General features: G+C 49.1%; 5 protein-coding genes across 5 annotated transcripts; 2 read left to right on the forward strand and 3 right to left on the reverse strand.

Annotated features, from left to right (window-relative positions):
• Nucleotides 1–721: 721 nt before the first annotated feature.
• Nucleotides 722–6,053, reverse strand: FSST1_004363 (uncharacterized protein; the record flags this gene model as incomplete). Its single annotated transcript, XM_083230531.1, has 2 exons — nt 722–1,106; nt 1,162–6,053. The coding sequence occupies 2 exons, from the start codon at nt 6,051–6,053 to the stop codon at nt 722–724; spliced, it is 5,277 nt and encodes a 1,758-aa protein (XP_083087793.1).
• Nucleotides 6,054–7,641: 1,588 nt separating this feature from the next.
• On the forward strand, nt 7,642–9,633 carry FSST1_004364 (RMD1 family protein; the record flags this gene model as incomplete). The annotated part of the gene is made up of 3 exons (XM_083230532.1): nt 7,642–7,671; nt 7,725–9,099; nt 9,149–9,633. The coding sequence occupies 3 exons, from the start codon at nt 7,642–7,644 to the stop codon at nt 9,631–9,633; spliced, it is 1,890 nt and encodes a 629-aa protein (XP_083087794.1).
• A 629-nt stretch (nt 9,634–10,262) lies between these two features.
• Nucleotides 10,263–11,505, reverse strand: FSST1_004365 (triose-phosphate transporter family-domain-containing protein; the record flags this gene model as incomplete). Its single annotated transcript, XM_083230533.1, has 3 exons — nt 10,263–10,745; nt 10,795–11,193; nt 11,269–11,505. The coding sequence occupies 3 exons, from the start codon at nt 11,503–11,505 to the stop codon at nt 10,263–10,265; spliced, it is 1,119 nt and encodes a 372-aa protein (XP_083087795.1).
• A 3,329-nt stretch (nt 11,506–14,834) lies between these two features.
• On the reverse strand, nt 14,835–18,494 carry FSST1_004366 (E1-E2 ATPase-domain-containing protein; the record flags this gene model as incomplete). Its single annotated transcript, XM_083230534.1, has 2 exons — nt 14,835–18,225; nt 18,373–18,494. The coding sequence occupies 2 exons, from the start codon at nt 18,492–18,494 to the stop codon at nt 14,835–14,837; spliced, it is 3,513 nt and encodes a 1,170-aa protein (XP_083087796.1).
• Nucleotides 18,495–20,889: 2,395 nt separating this feature from the next.
• FSST1_004367 (PCI domain-containing protein) lies at nt 20,890–21,774 on the forward strand (the record flags this gene model as incomplete). Its single annotated transcript, XM_083230535.1, has 2 exons — nt 20,890–20,922; nt 20,974–21,774. The coding sequence occupies 2 exons, from the start codon at nt 20,890–20,892 to the stop codon at nt 21,772–21,774; spliced, it is 834 nt and encodes a 277-aa protein (XP_083087797.1).
• Nucleotides 21,775–22,182: the final 408 nt, after the last annotated feature.

Consider the following 22,182-nt stretch of genomic DNA (forward strand, 5'->3'; position numbering starts at 1 on the left):
CTCCCTGTTAGCTTGCTCGCCTCTCCACCAAGTTCTGGTTCCCTCTGGTCTTTTGCACGAGTATTCATGGAACCAATGTTAGCTGGCCAATCATGACTTAGCCTCACCGATAACCGATGGCCGACAACCTCTTCTCTCGAGGACACAACTCTCAGTATGTGCGAGCAACTCAGGATCACAAGGACTTTAAGCGAACACCTATATATTTAATCTGGAGCTTGTTGGGAGTTGTCATGCATTATTTTCATTCATAATTACAATACATTGATGGTATAAAACTTCAAACGTTAATGACATTTTGTAACATTAATGCCAATCAAACTGATATCCTAACAATTCAGCCGTCGCACCAGGCTCACCTGCTCGCTCACTAGCAATCATGAAGCCGCAGTAAAAACACAATGCAAAAATACAGTTCCCTTCCCTTACTTTCACTCCCAATAATGTCCTAGTATTCCGTCATGAATTGCCATATTTTACCGTCGTTGCATGATGCACCCTGTGCGTTGCAACGCGCTTCCCACAAAGCAGCCTGAAAAACACCGGTTATCTGTCACACGAACACCCCTTTCCCATCGCGCCGGTTGCAATGCTCATCCAGTATCCCCCTTCTTATTTGGAACATAGGTATCATCTGTCATATATCTCCTCTTTGAAAGTGGTCTTTAGGGCCATCCCTCCAGGGGTCAGCCCGTCAAAGTATAAATCGCGGCACTGCCTCTTATTGAGTTCTGTAGAACTTCTTGTAGAGGAGATGCAGCAACAGATTAACGTTGAGCTTGAGGTTGCCCTCGAACAAAGTCATGAATTGGTGAGCCTCGAACTGTGCCTGCAGGAGGTCCTCAATTGGCATCAAGGCACTGGCTCCAGGGATCTGGATGTGTCCTCGAGAACCCTCAAGGCTGAAGACACCAACTTCGTCACATGAGAGTGTCAAGTTGATCTTCTCAAAGTCAGTGATGCCACTCCAAGAGACTAGCACACCCTTCTCGGAGAGAGCACGAGCGCTGTACTTGTAGCTGCCGAACTTGGGGACACGGCCGCTTCGCTCCAGTTCACGTTGATGGTTGTATTGTTTGGTGAAAGGGAGCAAAAACCTCTTGCGACTGTTCAAAAAAAAGTTAGTCATTGTATCACAGTGGACACGGAAGTGTAACTTACCCCTTCTTATTCTGCAGGGTCGCCATTGCTGACTCGATGTAGTCGTCGTAACTCTTGCGCTGTTGCTCAAGATACTTGGCCTTCTCGTGCAAATTGTTCAACGTCAGACGGACACCCTCCAATTCACGCTGTCGCTGAACCCTTCTACGGCTCTTGGTACGGATATCAAGAGCAATAGCATTAAGCACATCCTGGTAGTAGTTGTGCTTGGTGATACGACCCAGCTTCTCAAGACGCATGATGTTCTCCAGAGCTGTGCGCTTGAGTTCTTGGTACGACATTCGTGTTACGTCGATCATGTTAGAATCAGAGTAAGCGCCACGAGTGTTGCTTCCGACAGAGAACTCATCGTGGAGAAGCATGCGCCACTTGTGGTCATCCTCTGGACTAATGGGCTTGACAAGGATTTCTAGAAGATTGGTACCAGTCTGCACACGAATAATGTACAGGACACATCGCTTTGTCTCCATGAAAAGCGCCTTGACATCAGCCTCAGGGTCGTCGGTCTCGTGTAGCTTGGGTGTCAAGAACATGTGAATATCTGAAGAGCCGGCAGCATTCATCTCGCTCTCGTTGCTCTTGGCGCTTCCAAGTTCGTGCATGATTTCTCGTAGGATATCATCACGGCTGGGACACATTGTCTGAAGCTCAGCGGCTACCAAATTGTGAATCGCGAAGACGTCTGTCATCTTGATGTACAAAGTCGGCTTGTTCTTGGCGTAAAGGTCGTTGAACTCGTCAATGTCGAATGTTCTTTCGGCATCGGGCACTGCAATAAGATCGCTAGTGATTTGAAGGAGACGCTCAACGGACTCGGCAACAAAGGCATTGAGAGGCTGCAAGTACACGTTGTCTCCACCAAATGGTCGACCGGTAGCAATCTGGCTGATGACCTTGGCAACTTCGCTGAGGTTTCGTTTTTGCAGAGGGCTAAGAGACTTCTCAATCACGCCAACGTTCTCAGGGGCAATAACAGCTGGTTGCAAATAGAACCGCCAAAGCCAGTTGGCAACTACTTGCAGCAGGTTCTCCGGAGGTTCTCGCTTGAACTGTTGTCGGAGGTTCTCGAAGATCTGGCTGCATACAAATCGAAGACCATATGGCATCTTGTGCAAGAAGTCTTCGAGAGCCAGGAAGAACTGGTCACAGATATCTCGAAGGTCACGCAAATGGTCGATGAACAGCTGTCTGGTCTCGGGGTCGCGGATAGCAACTTCACGAGGGACATCAAGTGGCCTTTGATCAGGTCGACCAGTAGCCAGCTCGGTGTTGTTGATGGCTGATCGGTAGATCTGCATGGGGTCACTCTCGAGATCGAGAGCGGGGTCCTCGACAATGTTGTCGCGAATCAGAGGGCCGAGGAGATCTCGAAGGTACTTGCGATCTCGGGGCGACCGGGTGTAGTTGTTGAGGAGCTTGGACCAGAAGAAGTTACCGCGGATGAAGTCTTGGACATCTCGAGCGCAGGAGATCTCCTCGCGAACGGACCGGGAGATTAACTTCAGCAGATAGTACTCCTCTCGTCGCTTTTGGGCATAACCGAAGAGGCCCATCATCAACAGCTCGATACGTTTGCACTCCTTCTCAGCAGTGCCTTGCTCGCGAATGCGCTTGAAGAGCCGGGCGAGGTATTGTGGCTGTGTCTGCAAATTGAAGAAGAGCTGCTGGTAAGATTCGAGCTTCTTGCGTGAGCTCTTGTTGAGCGCCTTGAGATCGAACTGATTGGCAGAGGACATAGAGCTGTTGGCGATGAAGTGCATGGAGTTACCTCCATAGTTGTGTTGATGTCTAACGACTTCATCCAGTGTGATCTTGTTCTTGACCAAAAGGGCAATCTTGATGTCGAGTTGATCAATGTAGTTCTCGAGCATCTCGTTTTGTCGAACCTGCTGGACAACGGTCTTGCGAATACGCTCAAACTCAATCTCCTCGTTAAAGTCGAAGTCGCTATCGTTGAGAAGGTGGACAAAGTTCTTGACAGCATTTACGGGAGGGTTCTTTCCGGTGGTCAAGCTCTTGTAGGCCTCACCCTGAACCTTGGCGCGAACGAAACTCTGGATCTTGATGACCTTTTGCATGTTTTCGTCGAAGAAGCGCTTCTTCTCCTCGAAACGGGCTCTAACGATGAAGCCATTGGCTGCAGCTTGGAAAGCGACGATGCTTTCCTCCTCTTGCTCTAGCTCGGCCATGATATCCTCAACTCTGGCTCGTTCCATCATGGCTCGGAGGATGCTTTGAAGATCCACGATTTGGGGAGTGTGAGATTCGAGCTCCTCAAGGAAAGCCTCATGCTGCTTGCGGTACAGATATCCTCGGGTGTGACTTTGAAGGGTGGTGACTTCAGGCACTTGCTCTTCAAGCTGCTCTAGGATAGCTCCAACTCGTTGTCGTTCAAGCATAGCTCTGATAAGAGCTTGGAGATCAACAACTGCCGGTTCATTCTCTCTGAGCGCATCTAGAGTAATCGCTACATCTCGCCTCACAGCGGCGGCACGAGCGAAGGCCTGCAGTTGCTCTACATCAGTAGTGTGCTTGTCGAGCTCCGATCTCAAGGCCTTGTCCTCCTGACGGGCGCGGAGTCCACGAGCAAAAGCTTGGAGTCGCTCTACAGCAGGAGCGTGCTCGTGGAGTTCGGCCCGTAGTGCTTGGTCGTTCTGACGAGTGGCAAGTCCACGCGCAAGAGCCTGGAGCTGCTCGATATCAGGAGTATGCTTGTTGAGCTCAGACCTTAGAGCCTTGTCGTCCTGTCGAGCGCGGAAACCACGAGCGAACGCTTGAAGCTTCTCCCACTTAGGCCCAGAGGACAGAAGATGGTGGAGCTCGTGGTTGACCTGATTTCTAGTCAGCAATGCCCTTGCCGCCGCCTGAAGGTCAACAATCGCTGGGATTTGCATTTCTAGATCTTCAAGGTCCTGGCCGACTTTGCCTCGCAGCAATGCTCCACGGACTGCTGCTTGTAACTTCTCGACCATACCAGACGACTCCTTCGTCTCTTCATATTGTGCAACATGGCTCTTGCGGGCCAAAAAGCCCCTGGAGATTGCCTGGATCTCCCGGATGGGTCCTTTACATCTCGCAAGCTGAGCAGACGTGTCTCGTACCTGGTTTCGGACCTTGTTGGCCCTAATCATGGTTTGCAACTCCAGAACATCAGGCTCGAGCGCCTCCAAGATCTGTTCGCGACGGTTCACTCTCCTTCGAACCAAGAATCCACGTGCTGAGCTCTGCAGCTGGATAGCAAAGCGCTTCATCTGTAGTCGGTAATCCATGATCTGTCGAGTGAAGTCACCCCGGATGCGAGATTGCAGATCGATCAGCCACTCCTCATCATCCCAGAGCTGCTGCATTGTGTCGCCAAGCTTAACCCGAAGTAGAGCACCTCGGATTTGTGCTTGCATGTCGACGATAGACTCTTCATTCTCCTTTAATTCTCTGTCTATCCTTTCTTCCTCAGTCTCTTCTGGCTCAGGCTCCGGTTCAGGGACACCAAAGTCGGCACTCATGTTCCCGAAGCTAGGCATTGTCACACCGAGTTTATCGAGACCCTTTTGCATAGCTTCCAGTTCATGGTGCTCGAACTCGAGCTGGCCAACAAGGTTGCCTATACGGAAGTCGACTATTCCTTTGCGGAAAAGAAGCCAACTCAGAGCATGGATACAGTAAATGACTTTAGGAATGTTCTTCTTCTCATATAGATCGATCAGCTCAAAACGGAATAGGTCGGGCAGTTCTACTTCGTCCAAGTAACGGAAGAAGATGGCGATATTGTCAGAGTGTCTGTACTGGAGCTTGGGATGTTGGAAGATGCGGTACCGCCTGTCGGGGTTAAGAGACTCTACTACTTCGGCAAGTGTGACACCGTCGCGGAGTGCTTCTTCGAGTTCAACGATGGGCGGTATGTTTTTGTGGATGACATCTTCTATCCATTCCTTAGCTTCACCGATATGGCAAAGGTACTCGTAGGCTTGGAGAAATTGGCGCTGCTTGTCCATCCAATTGCGACCTTCCCAGCTGTAGCCAGTGTTCTTTTGGCTCTGACCGGTGTTGCTTTTGTCTGCTCGTTGTAATCTGCGCCGACCGCGCAACCCAACAACTTCCTGCGTAGGTGAAGTGATGGTGAAGTCTTCGGGAGAATCAGACGAAACAAGACGTGAAAGTGTCCTCAATTGACTTGTTGAGGATTTGCCCAAGCCTTCTAGCTCATCTCGAGCGATGTGCGTGCTATGCACATGATGAGGTGATAAAGGAGACAGTGTAGTTTCTTGAGGGAGAAACGAATCGGATCGGGTGAGAAGCATGGAGTTTGGCCGCATCGGTAGAGGGCGAGAAGGTGATGAAGTCTTCACTGGTGACGTCTTGGTCGGCGATCCTTTTGTCGGCGAGATTTGGCCATCCATGTGGGACATGGACAGCTTGCCAATGTCGACACTTTTAGTGCGATCATGGCGAGCATGTGGTGGCGTCCCGGGCGGCGTGCCAGCAGGAGCTTGTGGGAGCGGGCGGAGAGAGTGTCGAGCTGAGTTATAAATGTTGTCTGGGGCTTTCTTTGAGGTCATATTTTCCCCGGTCTCAAAGGTCTTGGCTCTTGCTCTGACATCGCTCTGGGCTCGCTTGTGGCCATGCACTGTTGCGCCGTAGCCAGCCAAGCTAGATGCAGAGGTATATTGACTGTTGAAGCTGTGGTCCGAGCCGTGAGAGTAGCCCGATGAGGCGGAGGATGATGTTGTCGAAGGAAAGCGGTTGATGAGGGCGGGCGAGATGTTGGAATTAGAAGCGAAGTCAATGGTGTGTGACTGGCGGAGAGGTCGCAGATGCTGATGAGGAAGCGGTTGCGACGGCGCTTGGTTCTGAGTTTGGTGTTGTGTTTGAAAGTAATGAGTACGGGACGACATTATGAGCTCTTAAGAGGGGAGTCGCTGGCCAAGCCGCGAGCTTTCGTTTGTGTTTCTAATTTTTGATCTTTTTGTCTCTGCTTAGGAACGTAGTAAAATCCACATTTGTCGGCAACGTTAACGCATTGTTTCGAGCGTTGCTCGGGTCGTCAAAAGAGAATATGCTGGATCAAGAATGGCGTGGCGCTTGGAATCTTTTATGATCCAAGGCAAGACAGTAAAAAGGCGGAGGAGAAATTATGTATTGTAGACAAACACGACAGTCAAGTGCGTTGTAGAAAGACAAAAAAAAAGCCAAAGTAATGAAGTGATGCGATGTGCTGTGCTGTGCCGTTGCAGTGCAAAATATCGTCAGTCACTATCACAGTAAATCATTAGTATGGAAGTTTATGCCCAAGAAAGCGAACAAATGGGAGTCCCATAGTACAGTTAAGGTACGATGAATGGCGGGGCGTTGGATTTACCGTAGTAAACAAAACAACTGGCAACCGCCCAGCAACCGCTTCCCGTGTCTAGTCCCGATTGGCGATGTGAGGTATTGGCCCACTTTTATACCTGCCTCGTCCTTGTAAAGTCTGTGTCTCATGTGTTCAATATCGTTAGATTTATGCAGGCAAGAATCAAGAGACAGTGACTATTGATGCATTGTGCAGTATTATTCTACACTGTTGTTTCCTCGTTTGTGTTTGGTTGAAAAATAACGAGGTTTTTAGTTCACTTGTTTATTTACTTCTAAACCCAGATACCTCTTTCTCCCTGCAGATCTTGATCGAATAGCTCTCCAGATTATCGTCGGCTATCAATCAAAACACAAAATATTGTGGATGCTTTGAGCTCATCACAAGGCTAGTCATCGTCTAACATTAGATTAGAATCGCATGAATCCACTCTTGGCTTCAATTCATCTTGTCAATACTCCGTACCTTGACCAGTAGCTAACCCTATGGTCTACGCGACAAAAACTAGGTCGGAGCGGAAGTTGGATATACGGCAGATCATGCTCGGATTGCAACATTGGAGTAACATGAAGATAGAGACACGCACAAGATAACGGTGCTGTGTAATGGGATAAACGGTTTACCACTAAGTACAGCTCAGCATATCAACAATAGCACTACGTTACTACAAATCGTTAAACTCAAATCCTAATAGTAAACAAGAGATGTTTGCATCTCGTATTTTTTATTATTATTATTTAGCTGTTAGCTCACAAGTCTATCCCCGATAAGAAAAAGAGTTTATCCATTTAGCTTAATAGCTCGTACAACATGATGGAAGTAAAACATTCTGCAAAGCTTTTGTACACCATGTTTCAGTGGGGCTATATGAGGTCATCAGCGCAAAAGCCAAATCCAGACCCGGACCCAAAGCGACTGGCCCGAGCTGCCACTGCCACTGGAACTGACCCATCGGCCCAGAATCATTCGAATCTTTTTGAGGCTTCGACCCTTGTAGACCGACCTTGATTTATTTTGCCCATTTTCGACCGCGACTAATCACAAATTGGGCTCAATTACTTCTTCATCTATTTCACTGTTCAATCTCATTTACCCAGTCGCATAAGGACTTGAGTCCGGTACTAGCCGTCATGAGCTCCAAACGAGGTCCATCCGTTCTGGTACTTGCCATCATTATACCTTCGCGTCACCCAATCATGCTAATGCCGTCTAGGTCACGGATGCGAGACAGAGACAACCTCAAAGAAGGACCCTTCAACGACAGGATACCGGTGCAGGCGCTCCCGGCTCCCAAGCACCAATGCGATTCATGACCGTCGATAATGTTCTCCAATACAATTCACAGATCCCGTCAGGCCAACCGCGTGGCCCTCCAGGCCCAGCAGCCCTACCTTCAGGACGACATGCAGGACCTCCGGGCAGCGCCCTTAGTCGCCGAGTCTCATCAGGCGGTTTACCAAATGGCCAGTCACGTACAGGCCAACAAATTCCATCAAGAACAACAAAGATCAGCGAGAAACTGGTCCTTCTTCCCGAAGCAGAGGACAATGACGATGACGTCGACGAGGAAATTGAGAGTGAATCAATACTTGCGCGCCGCGTACAAGACGACGAGAATCGCCCATTAAAGGATGAGGAGCTGGATGTGCTTAAGAAACGGGGTGGTGTTCGTGGAAAGAGTTTTGCCGAGAGGTTATCCAAGACGCAAAGAACCGACAAGGTCAGCAGATTGACAGCATACTGCACCGCGCAGGCCTATAAAATAAAGCCTACTGCCGAATTTTTGCGCAAGAAGCACGAGGCCAAGACCAAAATCTACGACGACTGCCTCTACGTCATCTACGCTCTGCCACTTCTCAACGGTAACGACGGCACCCGCATACGAAGTCGACCTATTCTTAAGACTCCCGGTACTGGCAAGACGGTACTTGATCTAGAGATTGAGCGCAGCGAGCAGCGGGATCACCATGAGGGCTACTTTGACGATGATGCGTACGAGCATCCCAGTCCTGAGCGTGGTCATGAGATGCCTTCTCACTTCACCGACCGTCCTTCAACACCTGAGCGCAGCAACCCCTTCCATCACGATGACGATGTTTCATCAATGAATCGACTCGCTCCCGACGCAAAGAACTTTGCCGAGATGTTCGTCTTTTCCTATGGCGTGGTTGTCTTCTGGAACTTTACCGAACACCAAGAGAAGGACATCCTCGCTGATTTGACATTTGCCGATGCTGATGCCGTAGAAAACGGTGCCACAAGCCTTCTCACTCGGCCTCTTGACCAGGAGGACTACGAGACAGAGGAGTTTCACTTCGAATACAGCGCCGACATAAAGCGTCCGCGCATCTTCAATGATATGATCACTCTACTACCCAAATCTGACCACATGATCAAGCTCACTATTAGCCATGCTATTGCGCAAAGTACACGCTTATGTTTCTTCGAAGAACGCATGAGTGAGACTATGCTGGATGCGCAGCATGTGCCCAAGACACTCGCCTTGACAGGAGAACTTAAAATGACTCGCACTGAAATTGTGCGTATGCTCGGCAAACTTTTTAGAAGCCGCGTCGACATCAATCTATGTAAGCTACCCCCATTAACTGATTTCATACAATTCTAACATCTGCACAGCGTCCAATATTCTCGACGTCCCTAATTTCTTCTGGGATTCCGAACCAACTCTACACCCTCTATACGCCGCCATCCGTGAATATCTAGAGATTGACCCTCGTATCAAGGTCCTCAACGAGCGTTGTCGTGTCTTCCTAGATCTAGCCGAGATACTATCCGACTCTGTCGCTGACGCCAAGATGAGCTACATTACGTGGATCATCATTGTCCTGATTATTATGAGTATCATGGTCACCACAGCTGAAGTAGGCATCCGTTTTGGTATGCTCAACAAGGCCAAAGGCACCAACATCAACCATATCATTACCGCACCAGTTCTTGGTGATGGCATGGAGCAGGCTGTACTGCCACCAAGTGACCTCGAAATCCTTGCGCAAACGCTTGGATTGCAAGCTAATGCATCGTTCGAGGATGTTCACAAGAGCATTTGGGCATTACAGAGAAAGGATCTGCCCGACGCTTCGATCTTACATGAGGATATCTGAAACTAGAGCATGTTTTCGACTCTACTAACATAGCACGGCGTTTGATGGACTTGTTTTTTTGTAGTTCTTGTCAAGACTGAATTGTGTTTTAACGCAAAGAGGGTGTTGGATGGTTGCATTTTAGACTGGACATCTAATCCACCAGGGCTCGCAGCCTTTCATCTAGCGAAAACCAGACTTCATAAAGAATAAAAAGGTCTTCTTTAAAATTTTACGTATGATTACTACAAACACAATGACGCAGGTATTAACATAGAGCATCTATTCTTACTCTGGAAATGCAAACCCTATTCAAGAAAAGTGAAACAACAAACGTTGTATAGAAAAGGCCGCAGTAAACCTGGACCTGCATATTTTCGAAACACCCATAGCCCATGATCATGATAGTAATAACATCTCTTGTTCTCCAATCCTCTCCCTTTCTTGCTTCATTGAGTAAGCCTGCGGGAACGTCTGGCTATCAAGCACAGCAGTACTCATGCAGATATCGGTCCACACTAACCCAAGAAGCAAAGCAAGACGCCAAATAAATAAAAAGTTCGCCGTTGCCTGTCTCGACTCGCCCGGTCGTCTATAGAAAGTTCATGTATAAAAAACGACAACGTCAGATTCTCAGCGGAACACCCATTTTACCGAGACTGCTGCTCGACGGGCTTGTAGGCAGCGGCAGCGGCAGCGGCAGCTTGTTGGCTCTTTCGGTTCTTGTTGTCAAGCTCGGCTTTGCTGTAGATAGCAGCTCCAAGCATAGTGACGGCCATACCAGCACCGTTAAGCAGGTCGACGGTCACATCGAAGAGGAAGATACCGAGGGCGACGGTCAAGCATTGCTTGAGGTTACCGCAAACAGTCATGGTCAAGGCACCGGCAAGCTTGTTGGTGTTGAATGACGAGATGTTGAGAAGTAGAGCGAGGAAACCGTTGCCGAAGAGCGAGGCGAAGGCGGGGGGAAGAGCAACGTCTCCGGAGGTGATGAGCTTGTGGAAGCCGCTGACTTCACCGGTGGCAGTGGCGCAGGCCAAAGCCTGTAGGGCGGCGAGAGGAGACATGCGGAGGAGGAACTCAATTGGGGGAAGAGCAAGAGAGCCAGTCATGAATCGGTTGGTGACAACAGTCTGCATTTGGTCAGTATTAATCAGATTTATGCAATGGTTTCGAGCATACCTTGAGAGCGGCGAGAACAACTCCGAGAATGGTGAGAAGGAAACCGGCATCAGTGAAGCTCATCTCACCGAGAGTGGTCATGGCAGCACCGATGATGAGAGGAAGGAGAGAGAGATAGGTCATGTAGCTGTAGGTACGGCCGTAGTAGACACGGTAGATGAGAATGGTGAAGATCGGGCACAGCATGCGCATGGTCTGGTAGAAGGGAACGGAAACCATGGCCAGAGACAGGTTGGAGACAGCGATGTTGGCAGTAAAGAGAGCGCTGAAAGCGACGAGAGCGAGGTTCTCACGGCGTCCCAGCCGAGAGAGCTTGAAGTAACCCATTTGCATCATGAGATATGTGCCAGTACTGGCGAAAGAAGCGTGGAGGAAAGTCAGGAGCCATGGGAAGTGGAACTAAAGGAATCGCATGTCAGTACGGGCTCTTTGATGGAAGACATCTGTAATCTGTAGTTGAGGTCAATAACTTACCATTCCGAGGACCAGCTTGTTGTAGAGAGTCAAGAGCAGGGAGAAGAAGAAGTAGGTTCCGAGCCATGCGAACTTGACGGTACTGGGAATGGAGTACTCGTGCTCGAGGTTGTTGTTCTTGGGAGGCTCAGCGCGACCAGCAGCGCCCTCGACATCGAGCTCGCCCTTCATATCACGGTCTCTCTCCTCAGCGGAGAGGAGCGGGAGAGGCTCCTCGTTATGCGGACGGGAAGACATGGTTGGCGTTGCGGTATGCGCCGGTTTTCGTTTTCGCGGGGATGGTATTGTGGATCGAACGGAACAAGAGATGTCGCAATAGATGCTATCGTCAAGTCTCAAGCATAACCAAGAATCGAGTCCAGGTAGATAAGAGCGAGTCGACTAATTAGTTCGCAAGCACAGTCGATTATCGACGGGATGCGATGCAAATAAAGACTGCGGCCGAGTCGTGGTTGAAAGTGGCAATTGTAGTTGCAAAGTGGAAATGTAACACGGAGAGTGGGAAGCGAAGAAAATACAGGGGCCAACCGAAGGGCGAAGGGGGCGGAGGCGCGCGTAATAAGTTTAGTGATGGGTAAGGTATGGATTGGATGAAAGCGAGCGATTGGACCCAGACAAGGAGATGAAGATGGAGACCAGACGGGAATGACCAAACAAGGCACAGACAAAATTGTACCTGGATCCAAGCACTGATAACTGTGGGAAATGCGTCAGTTACGCAATACAAAAAAAAAGAGAAGAAAGTAGAATAGGGAGAGAGAAGAGGGCTTTTCGATTAAAAAAAAAAAAGGAGGACAAAAGGGTTAAGTTAAAAGGAGATGATCCAAGTACGAGATTTATCAGACGCCAAAAAAAAGGGAGGATTAATTTAGGGAGAAAGCAAGCCAAAAAAGGACAACGGCTTACTGTACATGCACAGTCGGTACCTTCCTTCCTGATGGATAGGCCGAAGATTGCATTAGAAGCAATCATCATTTAGGTATGGCCGGGCACTTTCGGGCTTCAGTGGTTCAATGGCGGGGGGGCCTTGGCCTGGAAAGTGGAGGTGGGGCACAGCCGGCAGGCGGGAGATACCCAAAGATACACTGTATCAAAGTACCTTGTGGCGGGTGTAGACCATTAGTGAACAACTGTCAGCATTGGCGGGCATGCTACTCTGTACCAGCGGCTGAAGTTGACAGCTGAGGGTAAATGACAATTCCTGCATGGAATAACTAATTCTTTCTCGATCTATCTAGGGAATTCGACCCAACATACTAGTCGAGGTCGAATATTGTATAGACCTTTTCATTACCATTAAAGACCGTTAAAGTACAGATTTCTGCAAGGCATCTCAGCCCACTATTCAACCGTTGTAGATCGATCAAGTGCTATTCTCCTAGAGAATTAACACATCATAAACTCAATTCACTCGTCGACAACAACACATTCTCCGAGGAGGCTGAAGTTTATCGAGGGCTGGTATTATGTAGGATGTATTATTTGCCATTTTCCCTACCTAGTTACTTCCTCTGGAACGCGATCTTTTTGTCTCGTTCATTCAAGTCTGGTCAAGTCTGGTCAAGTCCAGGGGTTCTAAAGAGCTGAAGGACCGCAATCAAAAAAGGGGGCGGGGGTATCCCTCCAACAGCACACTAGGAATACTACTACTACATTGCAAGCCAATCATATCGACTCGTGTTGACAATTCTAGCAAGTCTCTGGATTGGACAGCAGTAGGGCAGATTGTAAAGACTAACGAAGGAGGCGTCAATAAACTGAACCGAATCCAACTTCAGTAGATAGACCGAGACTTGGCTGGGTAGACTGTTGTTAACTCTCAAACTTGACATTGATGTGGAAAACCCGGGTACAAGTGGATATCGATACTCTAGCGTAATCAGCTACACCAAGGTTCTGCCAGGTACACAGTAGATAGATTATCCGTACATGCAAGTACCGGTAGTATTCTTGACACCCGCCTTACAGCACGGATCTCATGTGGACTCAACTCAATCTCTAGTACAGTATTACAAGCGAGAAAAGGCACGTCATTCCTGTTTAGCTTAGTTGGACTTGTAGCCGCACAAACTGTACCGTACGTATTGAGCCGCGTTGTCGTGAAACGAGCCAAGAACTGGTTATGGAACATGTCGCCTACCACAGAATACGCAATACATACTCTGTAGTTACGTAGGCCAACGGGAAACTGCACAGTTCTTTAGTAACAATGAAGCACTTGGTAATGCTTCTTTCTACGAGACTCTGTTTATAGAGCACGAGGTTACGTTACGCATCTGACACAAGTCGTCTGAATAAGTGTGTCGTTTCGCATCGCATTGCTTTGACAACAACGGTATTGAGCACCTCATCAGGCAACAGATTCAGCAATCACACACACGCACACAAAGAAAGGGGAAAATAAGGCGGTTACTTAAAAAGATGGCGCGTCGTTTCAAACCCAAACGCCCTCAACAGGTTTTGAATAGTCTTGGCGAATGCATACATAGCAAAGTAACTGGAATGATCCGCGCCGTTATCCATTTTTCATATCCTACGAGCTCCATCCACCAGCGACACCTAGCGGATCAAATAGACAAGTTGCAAACCCCGCCAAAGTCGATAGTCCATCCAAGCTTGGCTGTATCAGAATTCCAGTGGAACAACAATCAAGCCCCTGAGCATTGGTCAGTCTGTCACAGTAAGTCGGACAAGAAGCCATCCGAGTTTGTTTAACAAAAAACGGACTTAAAGTCAGTTCCAAGGTGCAAGGGTCTTTGAGACAAGTCTACCTTTTTTGAGGCGTCGTGCCCTTGCAGAATTCCTCAAGACCCTTGCTTAACTGTGCATTTGACAGGCTGTGTGGCGTGAGTTACATACTGCTGTAGCCTTTTTGAAAGAAGCATAATTATCTACCAAACATAGTTTATTTACAACCTCAGCTGTGGCTGATAATAATCTAGTCTGGACTAGTGAGATAACAAAGTGACAATCCTACAGCGTTGTATTGTCAGCTTTATTGTAACGTCAATCTCGTCTAGTTTGGGAACTGCCGATGCTCATTTTTGCCTAAATATACGGTGTTGTAAGACCCTGATGCATGACTTCATTACTGAACCCTTCATTCTTCCATTCATTCTCCTTGTTTATGTACGGCTGGCTCATCGTCTCTGAAACATCTGCATTCCATTTGATCTTCGCCCTTGCTTCAATCCTTAGACTGGCTAGTCTGAATCTCCTATAAAAGGGAGGCAAGACACTGATACAGTGAACTTCAAGGGGCCGCCCACATGAATGAGCACGCCTACAGGCATCTTGATTATGTTGGGTTCGGTAGTTTGGACAGCCCTTGCGCTTTAACACGTCAGAGTGCATACAGACGATCAAGTGCGAGCACTGGACATAGTACAAATAATCTCAAGAACTACAAACCCATCTGCAACTAATGAACAGGTAAATCCTCAACTCCATAAACGATAACGAATAGATATGTCAATATGCTCTTATTTTCACTCTAGGATATCATTGGCAAATGAATCGACATATATACTACTCCATCATTACTCCATCGCTAGACAAAACAGAACCTATGCTTCCGAATCCAGATTCTGCAGGGGTACGTATCCCTCCTCCTTCTTAACCCTCCTCTTACCCAGCATCTCTCGCATCCAGCCAATAACGCCTCTTCCACTCTTCCAGTGAAGACCGCCACGTTGTTCTGCGGCAGCCTCGTCCATCCAGCGAGGTCGCTTCCAGAACTTGAGCATAATACTGCTCACAACGACGCTGACACTGCTACTCGCCATGGCGAAGCCAGCCATCATGGGATGCATATGGAAGCCGACAGGAAGGAAGAAACCCATAGCGATGGGTAGACCGATAACGTTGTACATGCACGCCCAAGCCAGGTTCAGCTTGATACGGCGGAAAATATAACGGGTGAGGTGCAGCGCCGACGGAATATCCATCAGGTCCGTTGGGCGCATGAGCACCATGTCGGCAGCTTCCATGGCAACGTCTGTACCACTCGCCATGGCAATACCAATATCTGCAGTTGCAAGCGCAGGGGAGTCGTTGATACCATCGCCTACCATGGCAACAACCTCGCCTTGTGACTGAATTTCCTTAACAATAGCCTGCTTCTGGTCGGGGCTCACGCTGGCGTAGACATTTTCTGGTGAGATTCCTACAGCGGCAGCAACACTGAGAGCAGTAGAGCGCTGGTCGCCGGTGATGATAGCGGTCTTGATGCCCATCTTATGGAGGACATAGACGGTAGCTGCTGCACCCTCCTTGATGGAATCGGCCAAAGCGAGATGACCGCTGTATTTGCCATCAATGGCCACAAAGATGTAGGTGGTGCCAGTTGCGGGTGTGCCGGCCTTGTTCGCGCCCGAGTCGACGCGCTCGGACGCTTCGATGACATCCTCAGGAACTTCAATACCGTTGTTCTGCAAAAAGGTCACATTGCCAATCAGTGCACGATAACGATTACGATCAACAGCTGACGCAGGCTCAACCAGCGCGTTGATACCCTTGCCAACAGTAACCTTGAACTCGCCAACGCTTCCTTCGACGACACCGTCAACCTCAACATCGAGCTCGCGACGGGCTCCAGCGACAATAGCTTTGCCAATAGGGTGTTCACTGCCCATTTCAGAAAGGCCAACAATGGTCCACCATAGCCGACGACGCCACTCATTATCAGACCAGCCAGCTTCAAGGACTGACTCAACAACGCTCATCTTGCCATGGGTAATAGTACCGGTCTTGTCGAAAACAACCTGTGTCACTTTTGTGGCTCTTTCGAGAGCAGCACCACCCTTGATCAGAATACCATTTTCAGCACCAACGCCAGTGCCAACCATAACGGCTGTGGGTGTGGCTAGACCCAGGGCGCAAGGGCATGCAAAAACGATGACGGAGATGCAAAGCTTCACGCAAACCATGATCTTGCCGCCACTTGAATCCTGGAGGAATATCTTAGGTGGGTTTGAGAGCACATGGCTGAGAACCATCCAGCAGAGGAAGGTAGAGAAACCGAGGATAAGAATCATGGGGACGAAATAACCAGCAAGGGTGTCGGCGAGTCGCTGAATAGGCGCACGCGTAGTCTGCGCATCCTGCACAAGCTTGACGATCTGACTGAGCTGAGTATCACGACCAGCCCGAGTGACTCGGAAGTCTACTCGACCATCGCCATTTACTGTTCCGCCAATGACGTTGTCGCCCACTCGTTTTTGAACGGGCATCGCCTCACCAGTAACCATACTCTCATCGACAAAGGTCTCACCTCGAACCAGAACACCGTCGGCGGGAAGCTTATCACCGGGTCGAAGGATCACAATATCGCCTACTTGCAAGAGTTCGGTAGGGACGCACTTCTCCTCTTGAGCTGAACCGCCCAGCCTGGGGGTCTTTGGGGTCTTTGGGGTACTGGGGTCCTTGTCCCATGCTTCGGCAGCCTTCTCGGCAGCGATTGGGTCAACGTATATCGTGGCCATAGAGGGAGCAAGGGACATCAGACGCGAAAGGGCCCTTGAGGTCTGACCTTTAGCACTGCTTTCAAGGTAGCGACCAAGAGTGACAAAGGTAAGAAGCATGGTACTAGTATCGAAGATGGTGCCAGGCCTGCTGTGAGGGGGCATTATTAGTGAAACCAGCATTGTCAAAATACTGTAAAAGAAGGCGCAGGATGTGCCGAGGATGACGAGAACGTCCATTGTTGGAGAGCGGTGTTTGAGCGACTTCCATGCTGAGATGTAAAAGCGCTTTCCAATACCGAACTGAACGGGGATTGTAAGGACCAAACAGATAGTATCACCAAGAAACAATCCGGGAATTAACTCAAGCTTTCCGAAATCTAGAGACGGTGCGCACATAGGCAAAATCATGCCGATGATAAGAACAGGAAGGGCGAAAGCCAACGACACTCGAAAAGCCGTTCGCCATTCACCGATCTCTCTCGTCTTGGCTAGGGACTCGAGCTGTGCGCTATTGTCCTGGTTTTCGGCAACGAGCGCATTGTATCCCTTGGCCTCGACAGCTTCAGCGATGGCGCGCAGACCAATGACACCCGACTGGTGGGTGACCGTGAGGCGTGAAGAAGCAAGGCGTAGCGAAACGGTATCGACGCCACGCATGGCCGCCAACGCAGCCTCCAGGTTCTCCGCTGCTGCTGCATCGGGCACACCATAGACTCTAAACTGTACAGTAGATGATGACCCGCTTTGGTGATCCGTTGCAGCCTGAGTAGAAAGAACTTCGGGATCAAAGCCTCGATCATCGATTATGTCTGCTATTTGATCCGGGGAGAGCTTGGTGACGTCGTGTGTAATAACGGCTCTTTCCGCGAGCAAACTGATGTTGAATTTCAGGACGCCATCCACGCCTTTGAATCCACCCTCGACAGCCGCTGTGCAAGCACCACATGTCATGCCTTCGATAGCAACGGTCGTGATAGCGATGTTTCCAACGCCTCCAGCATCCTTTCCAGCCTTGTCAGCTGCTACCTTGCCAGATTCAACAATTGTAGCTTCAAATCCGCGGTCGTCAATAATTTCGGCAATTTGTTCTGCTGTAAGGAGATCGGGATCGTGCTCGATAACGGCTCTTTCGGAGAGCAAAGAGATGCTGAAGGATTTAATGCCAGGAACATCCTTGAATCCACCCTCAATAGCCGATGTACAGGCGCCGCATGTCATGCCTTCGATGGCGATGGTAGTTGTAATAAAGTCATTGTCATCGTCGTTGACGTTTTGGTCGATAAAGCGCTTAGCGACAGGGCTCGGGAGGTCGGTAGTAAGCACCTCGGCGTCGAAACCTCGGTCTTCGATAATTTCTCTAATATCATCGGCGGAGATGACTTGAGGGTCGTGCATGATGACTGCGCGCTCCATAACCAGACTGACTGAGACGTTTCCGACACCATCAACACCTTTGAAGCCAGCTTCAACAGCAGAAGTACAGGCACCGCACCTGTAGAAGAATAAATGTCAATATCATATCCTTTGCCATGGTCCGTACGCATTTCTAAAATCGGAGCCGCAAAGACCGAGCACGACTGCATAAATGGGTCTCGGGATGACCGGAGACATTCGAAGATAGGGCTATAGCTGTACTCACGTCATGCCGTCCACGCGAAGTGTTGTTGTAGCGAAATGGGCGCCGGCGCCTGGACTTCTGGGTACGGAGAGGGCGACAATGTTGCTGTCCTTGGAAGGAACTTTAATATATGTGGGAGCCATGGCGATAGGCTATGGCTCATGAGCCTCGTCTCGAGGATGGTGAATGTGTTTCGTGCCGATCCAGAAGATGATGGGATTTGTTGTTGAAGGTTGTTAATCACAACGCAGAGCGGGAGACACGGCAGTTGGGCTGGGTAGACCTTCGTCTCACTCTCACGACTAGACTAGACTAGTTTGGTGGTTGGGTCGGTTGCTAATAATGGAATGAATGCTTCTCTAGCTTGATCGTCCAACCGCAAGCATGTCGAGCCCGTATAATAAATTGAGAATCAAGAAAAAGCGAACGACAGTTCGACAGAACAAAATGAAGAGAAAAGGGACAAAAGATAAGGATGCTACAAAAAGGCTGAAAAGGGAAGTCGGAGGCAACTGGACCGGGAGGTGGGAGTAGTAGCTGATGCCAGTGATAGTGAACGCGCCGCTAAGACGACGAAGACCTGCTTCAGTTGATTGACGAAAGGTACGTAGTAGGTGGATTGCTGGTCTTTCGTGTTCTGCTTGGTGTTTAGTCAGACGAAATAAAGGAAAAGAGAAATGAACTACCACTTGGGTACGAGAAAATAAAATGACACCAGTGCCAGAATAGAAGGGCATGACATGAACAAGATTCCACGAGACGGCGTCTCGGGGCTTTATCTACCTTTCAAGGATATAATGATTCAGGGGAAGAAGAAACGGAACACTCACTCTCTGTCAGCTAGCGAGAGAAACACCTTGAAAACTTGCGCAAAACCAAAAGCATCGCATCCGCAACACTTCTTGGCTCGGCGGCTGCAACGGTCAGATTCCAGTTTGGGGTCGGTTTCCGGAGACACCCAAGTCGGCAATTGCTGCTCTCGTTGGTGGGATTTCGAGAAAGCTGCGATCCATCAAGCACCAGAAATTCTTGCCTGCAAGGATGTTTCAGAAGGGTCCAAACAATGGAGATGAATAGGTGCTGAAACCTGAGACACTGTCAGGATTAGCCTGGATAGCTCAGGGGTGGTCAACGCTCCGCTATCAAAGAGGCCCGACTTTGTCTGTCACTTCAAAGGCAATCGAATAAGTGAGATCCGTGCAAACACGAACACTGCATTGAGGCGCAAGTTGCTGATGCTTATACTTATTAATCTCTGTTGCTATCCTTGCTTTCTTTCTCATCTTACTCCGGATCCAGCCGTCAAAGGGTGACCAGCTGTAAAACAAGTCTTTTATCAGCTGGCCCTTCTAGACTAATGGCGCCTCTCGTGTCCTCAAAAGGTGCAAGTGTCGATCATTTGAGGGACACACTACCATTAGCACATAGTTACTGTCCAACCAGCTCTCATCTTATGAGCCCTATATGAATATACTAGCATTTCAGCAACCTCAGCTTGTCCTACTACGTACGACTGGCTATCGAGTCCAGCAAAGTCTCTTCAATTTCCTCGGGCTGCCTATCCCAACCTTCGTATGGGCTTCTTGTCTATTTCTAGTATAGTCTCAGCCTCTGCTTTACACAGCCAGCCATGTCTTGCTATTCTGTGAAACCCGGTGACATCCATTGCAGGGTACTGTGGTTGGCATTCACTCGTTCCTTTAAAACAGTGAACGTTGTGTTGGGGTCATGCTAAAGACTTTGTTTCCACAAAGCGAGAGGGATCATCAGCATTCCAACGCTAGATCTCGTCAGCGGGATCTGTGGCTAAACTTAGATGTGCTGACGATATCCTACGCCAATTGTCTTTGTGTTCTTCGGTGGCTGAACTAGGTAGGCATTAACACTACAGGCTGTCAATAAACGTGCTCGTTTAGAAACTTGCTCTATCGTTTGCATTTCTTGGTGATCACCCGTGACTGCATATCGCTTGCGTGAATAAATAATAAGCCAGTTATTATGTTCTTTCTGACCCGTTGACAGGGTCATCAAATGAATCCATTGAAACAGCGTCAAAGCCAAATCTGACACAAGTGTCAAGTTGCATACTGTATTAGTTGTTGAAGAAAACGGACATTAATATTTCATCGACAAGCAGAGTCATCCAGCCAAGGACTCATTGTCAATGATCAGGAGGATTACGATGTATGGGTACAGGGTAAGTATATTTGGAAGAATACCATAAGTTCGACCCCACATCCATGCCCCGCGCCCGCCACATGCTGCCTGGTCCAACCTCTATCGAATTGCATGTAGGAGCTCCAACAAGCCCCATCTTAGACTGCATCTCTCTACCTTACTTTCTTTGACGACTTGCGATCGGCAATTCCACAACTCTCCTTCCAACAATAGTAAGAACTAAAAGGCTGCAAGGAATCAAAAGCAGCACTGTGGTTATCGCAACCATCTCGTTCTGTTCGCATCGTGACGTACTACGTACTTAGCTTGCTACATTCATCAAACCGCCCCACGAGGCTGTAGCCTCAATCACGACTCATCATGGAACAGACAAAGGCTCTCAATGCCCTAGAGGTACTACTTCCAGCGAAAAAGTATCCTTGAAAGACTAACAATCAACGACAGCCCTTCCTGGCTCTGTCCAAGTCAGCGACTTCTCCTCGCGCCGCCGCCGACCTCGTCACCAGAGCTACATCAGCACCCAACACATTCCTCTTTAGCGAGCTCATCCAAACACCTGCCATCCAGAACCTCGCCGATTCCGAGTTTGCTTCACACCTCACCCTACTCAAGACCTTTGCCTATGGGACATACTCTTCTTACAAAAGCACACCAGGCCTGCCAGAGCTTGCAGAAGCACAAGCCACCAAGCTACGCCAACTCTCCCTACTCTCTCTGGCCAGAGACCGACAGAATCTTTCGTATACAGCGCTACAGGGCTCATTGGACCTCCCAGGTTCACGTGAGGTTGAGAATCTGGTCATCTCGGCGGTCTACGCTGGACTGCTCCATGCCACGCTTGACGCAGCCCGCGCCACCGTGCAAGTCTCAAGTGTTGCGCCTCTACGTGATCTTGCACCTGGAGCGATACCCGACATGACAGCCGCTCTTAAGACGTGGTCTGACCGCTGCACCACCACCTTGAGTGGTGTCGAGCTTCAAATTAAGGAGATCCGAACGACAGCAGCTGCAAGGCAACGCGAACAGCGCGCTGCCGAGGAAAAGCTGCAGCATGCGATACTTGACCAACAAGATGGAACTGGAGGACGCAAGTACGACTTACCAAACATGAGCCGAGACACGATGGCCAGAAGAGGCTTCAACAAGCGGTCTGTAATGGACGTGGTTAACTTGGTGGACAACGACAACATGGACGTGGACGAGTCAGAGGAGGAGAAGAAACGGGCGAGCAAGCGTAAGCTATGAGAACCCAATGCACCATCCAAGTCCTGGGACTTGAGTACCAGAACTCATAAATATCTATCACGAAGAACTACGACATAATAGATGACACGACGCCCTTTATTAGCCCCCGGAATCCCTAAATAATGCCACGGACTCCCAGCCCTGCGGCAGCCCTATTGACCTGATATGGTCTGAAATGAGAAAAGAAAAACGCATGGCTAGAAACGAAAACGATCAGTGGTCTGGACCGGGAATAGCTAAACTACAAATAACCCTCGATGAATAAACAGTAGATTTCCGTACGCCGATCCTCCAGAAAGCAACGCCCGTGCTCAATTAAGAGAGTGGACTCAAATCGCCGCCTAATCAAAGGCTCCCTAATCATTACAGTCGTGAATATTGATATGATGTCCAAATTAAATCCCGCGG

The sequence above is a fragment of the Fusarium sambucinum genome, chromosome I (genome assembly GCF_050947815.1).
Source record: "Fusarium sambucinum isolate potato_lamoka chromosome I, whole genome shotgun sequence".
In the NCBI taxonomy this organism is placed as follows: Eukaryota; Fungi; Ascomycota; class Sordariomycetes; order Hypocreales; family Nectriaceae; genus Fusarium; species Fusarium sambucinum.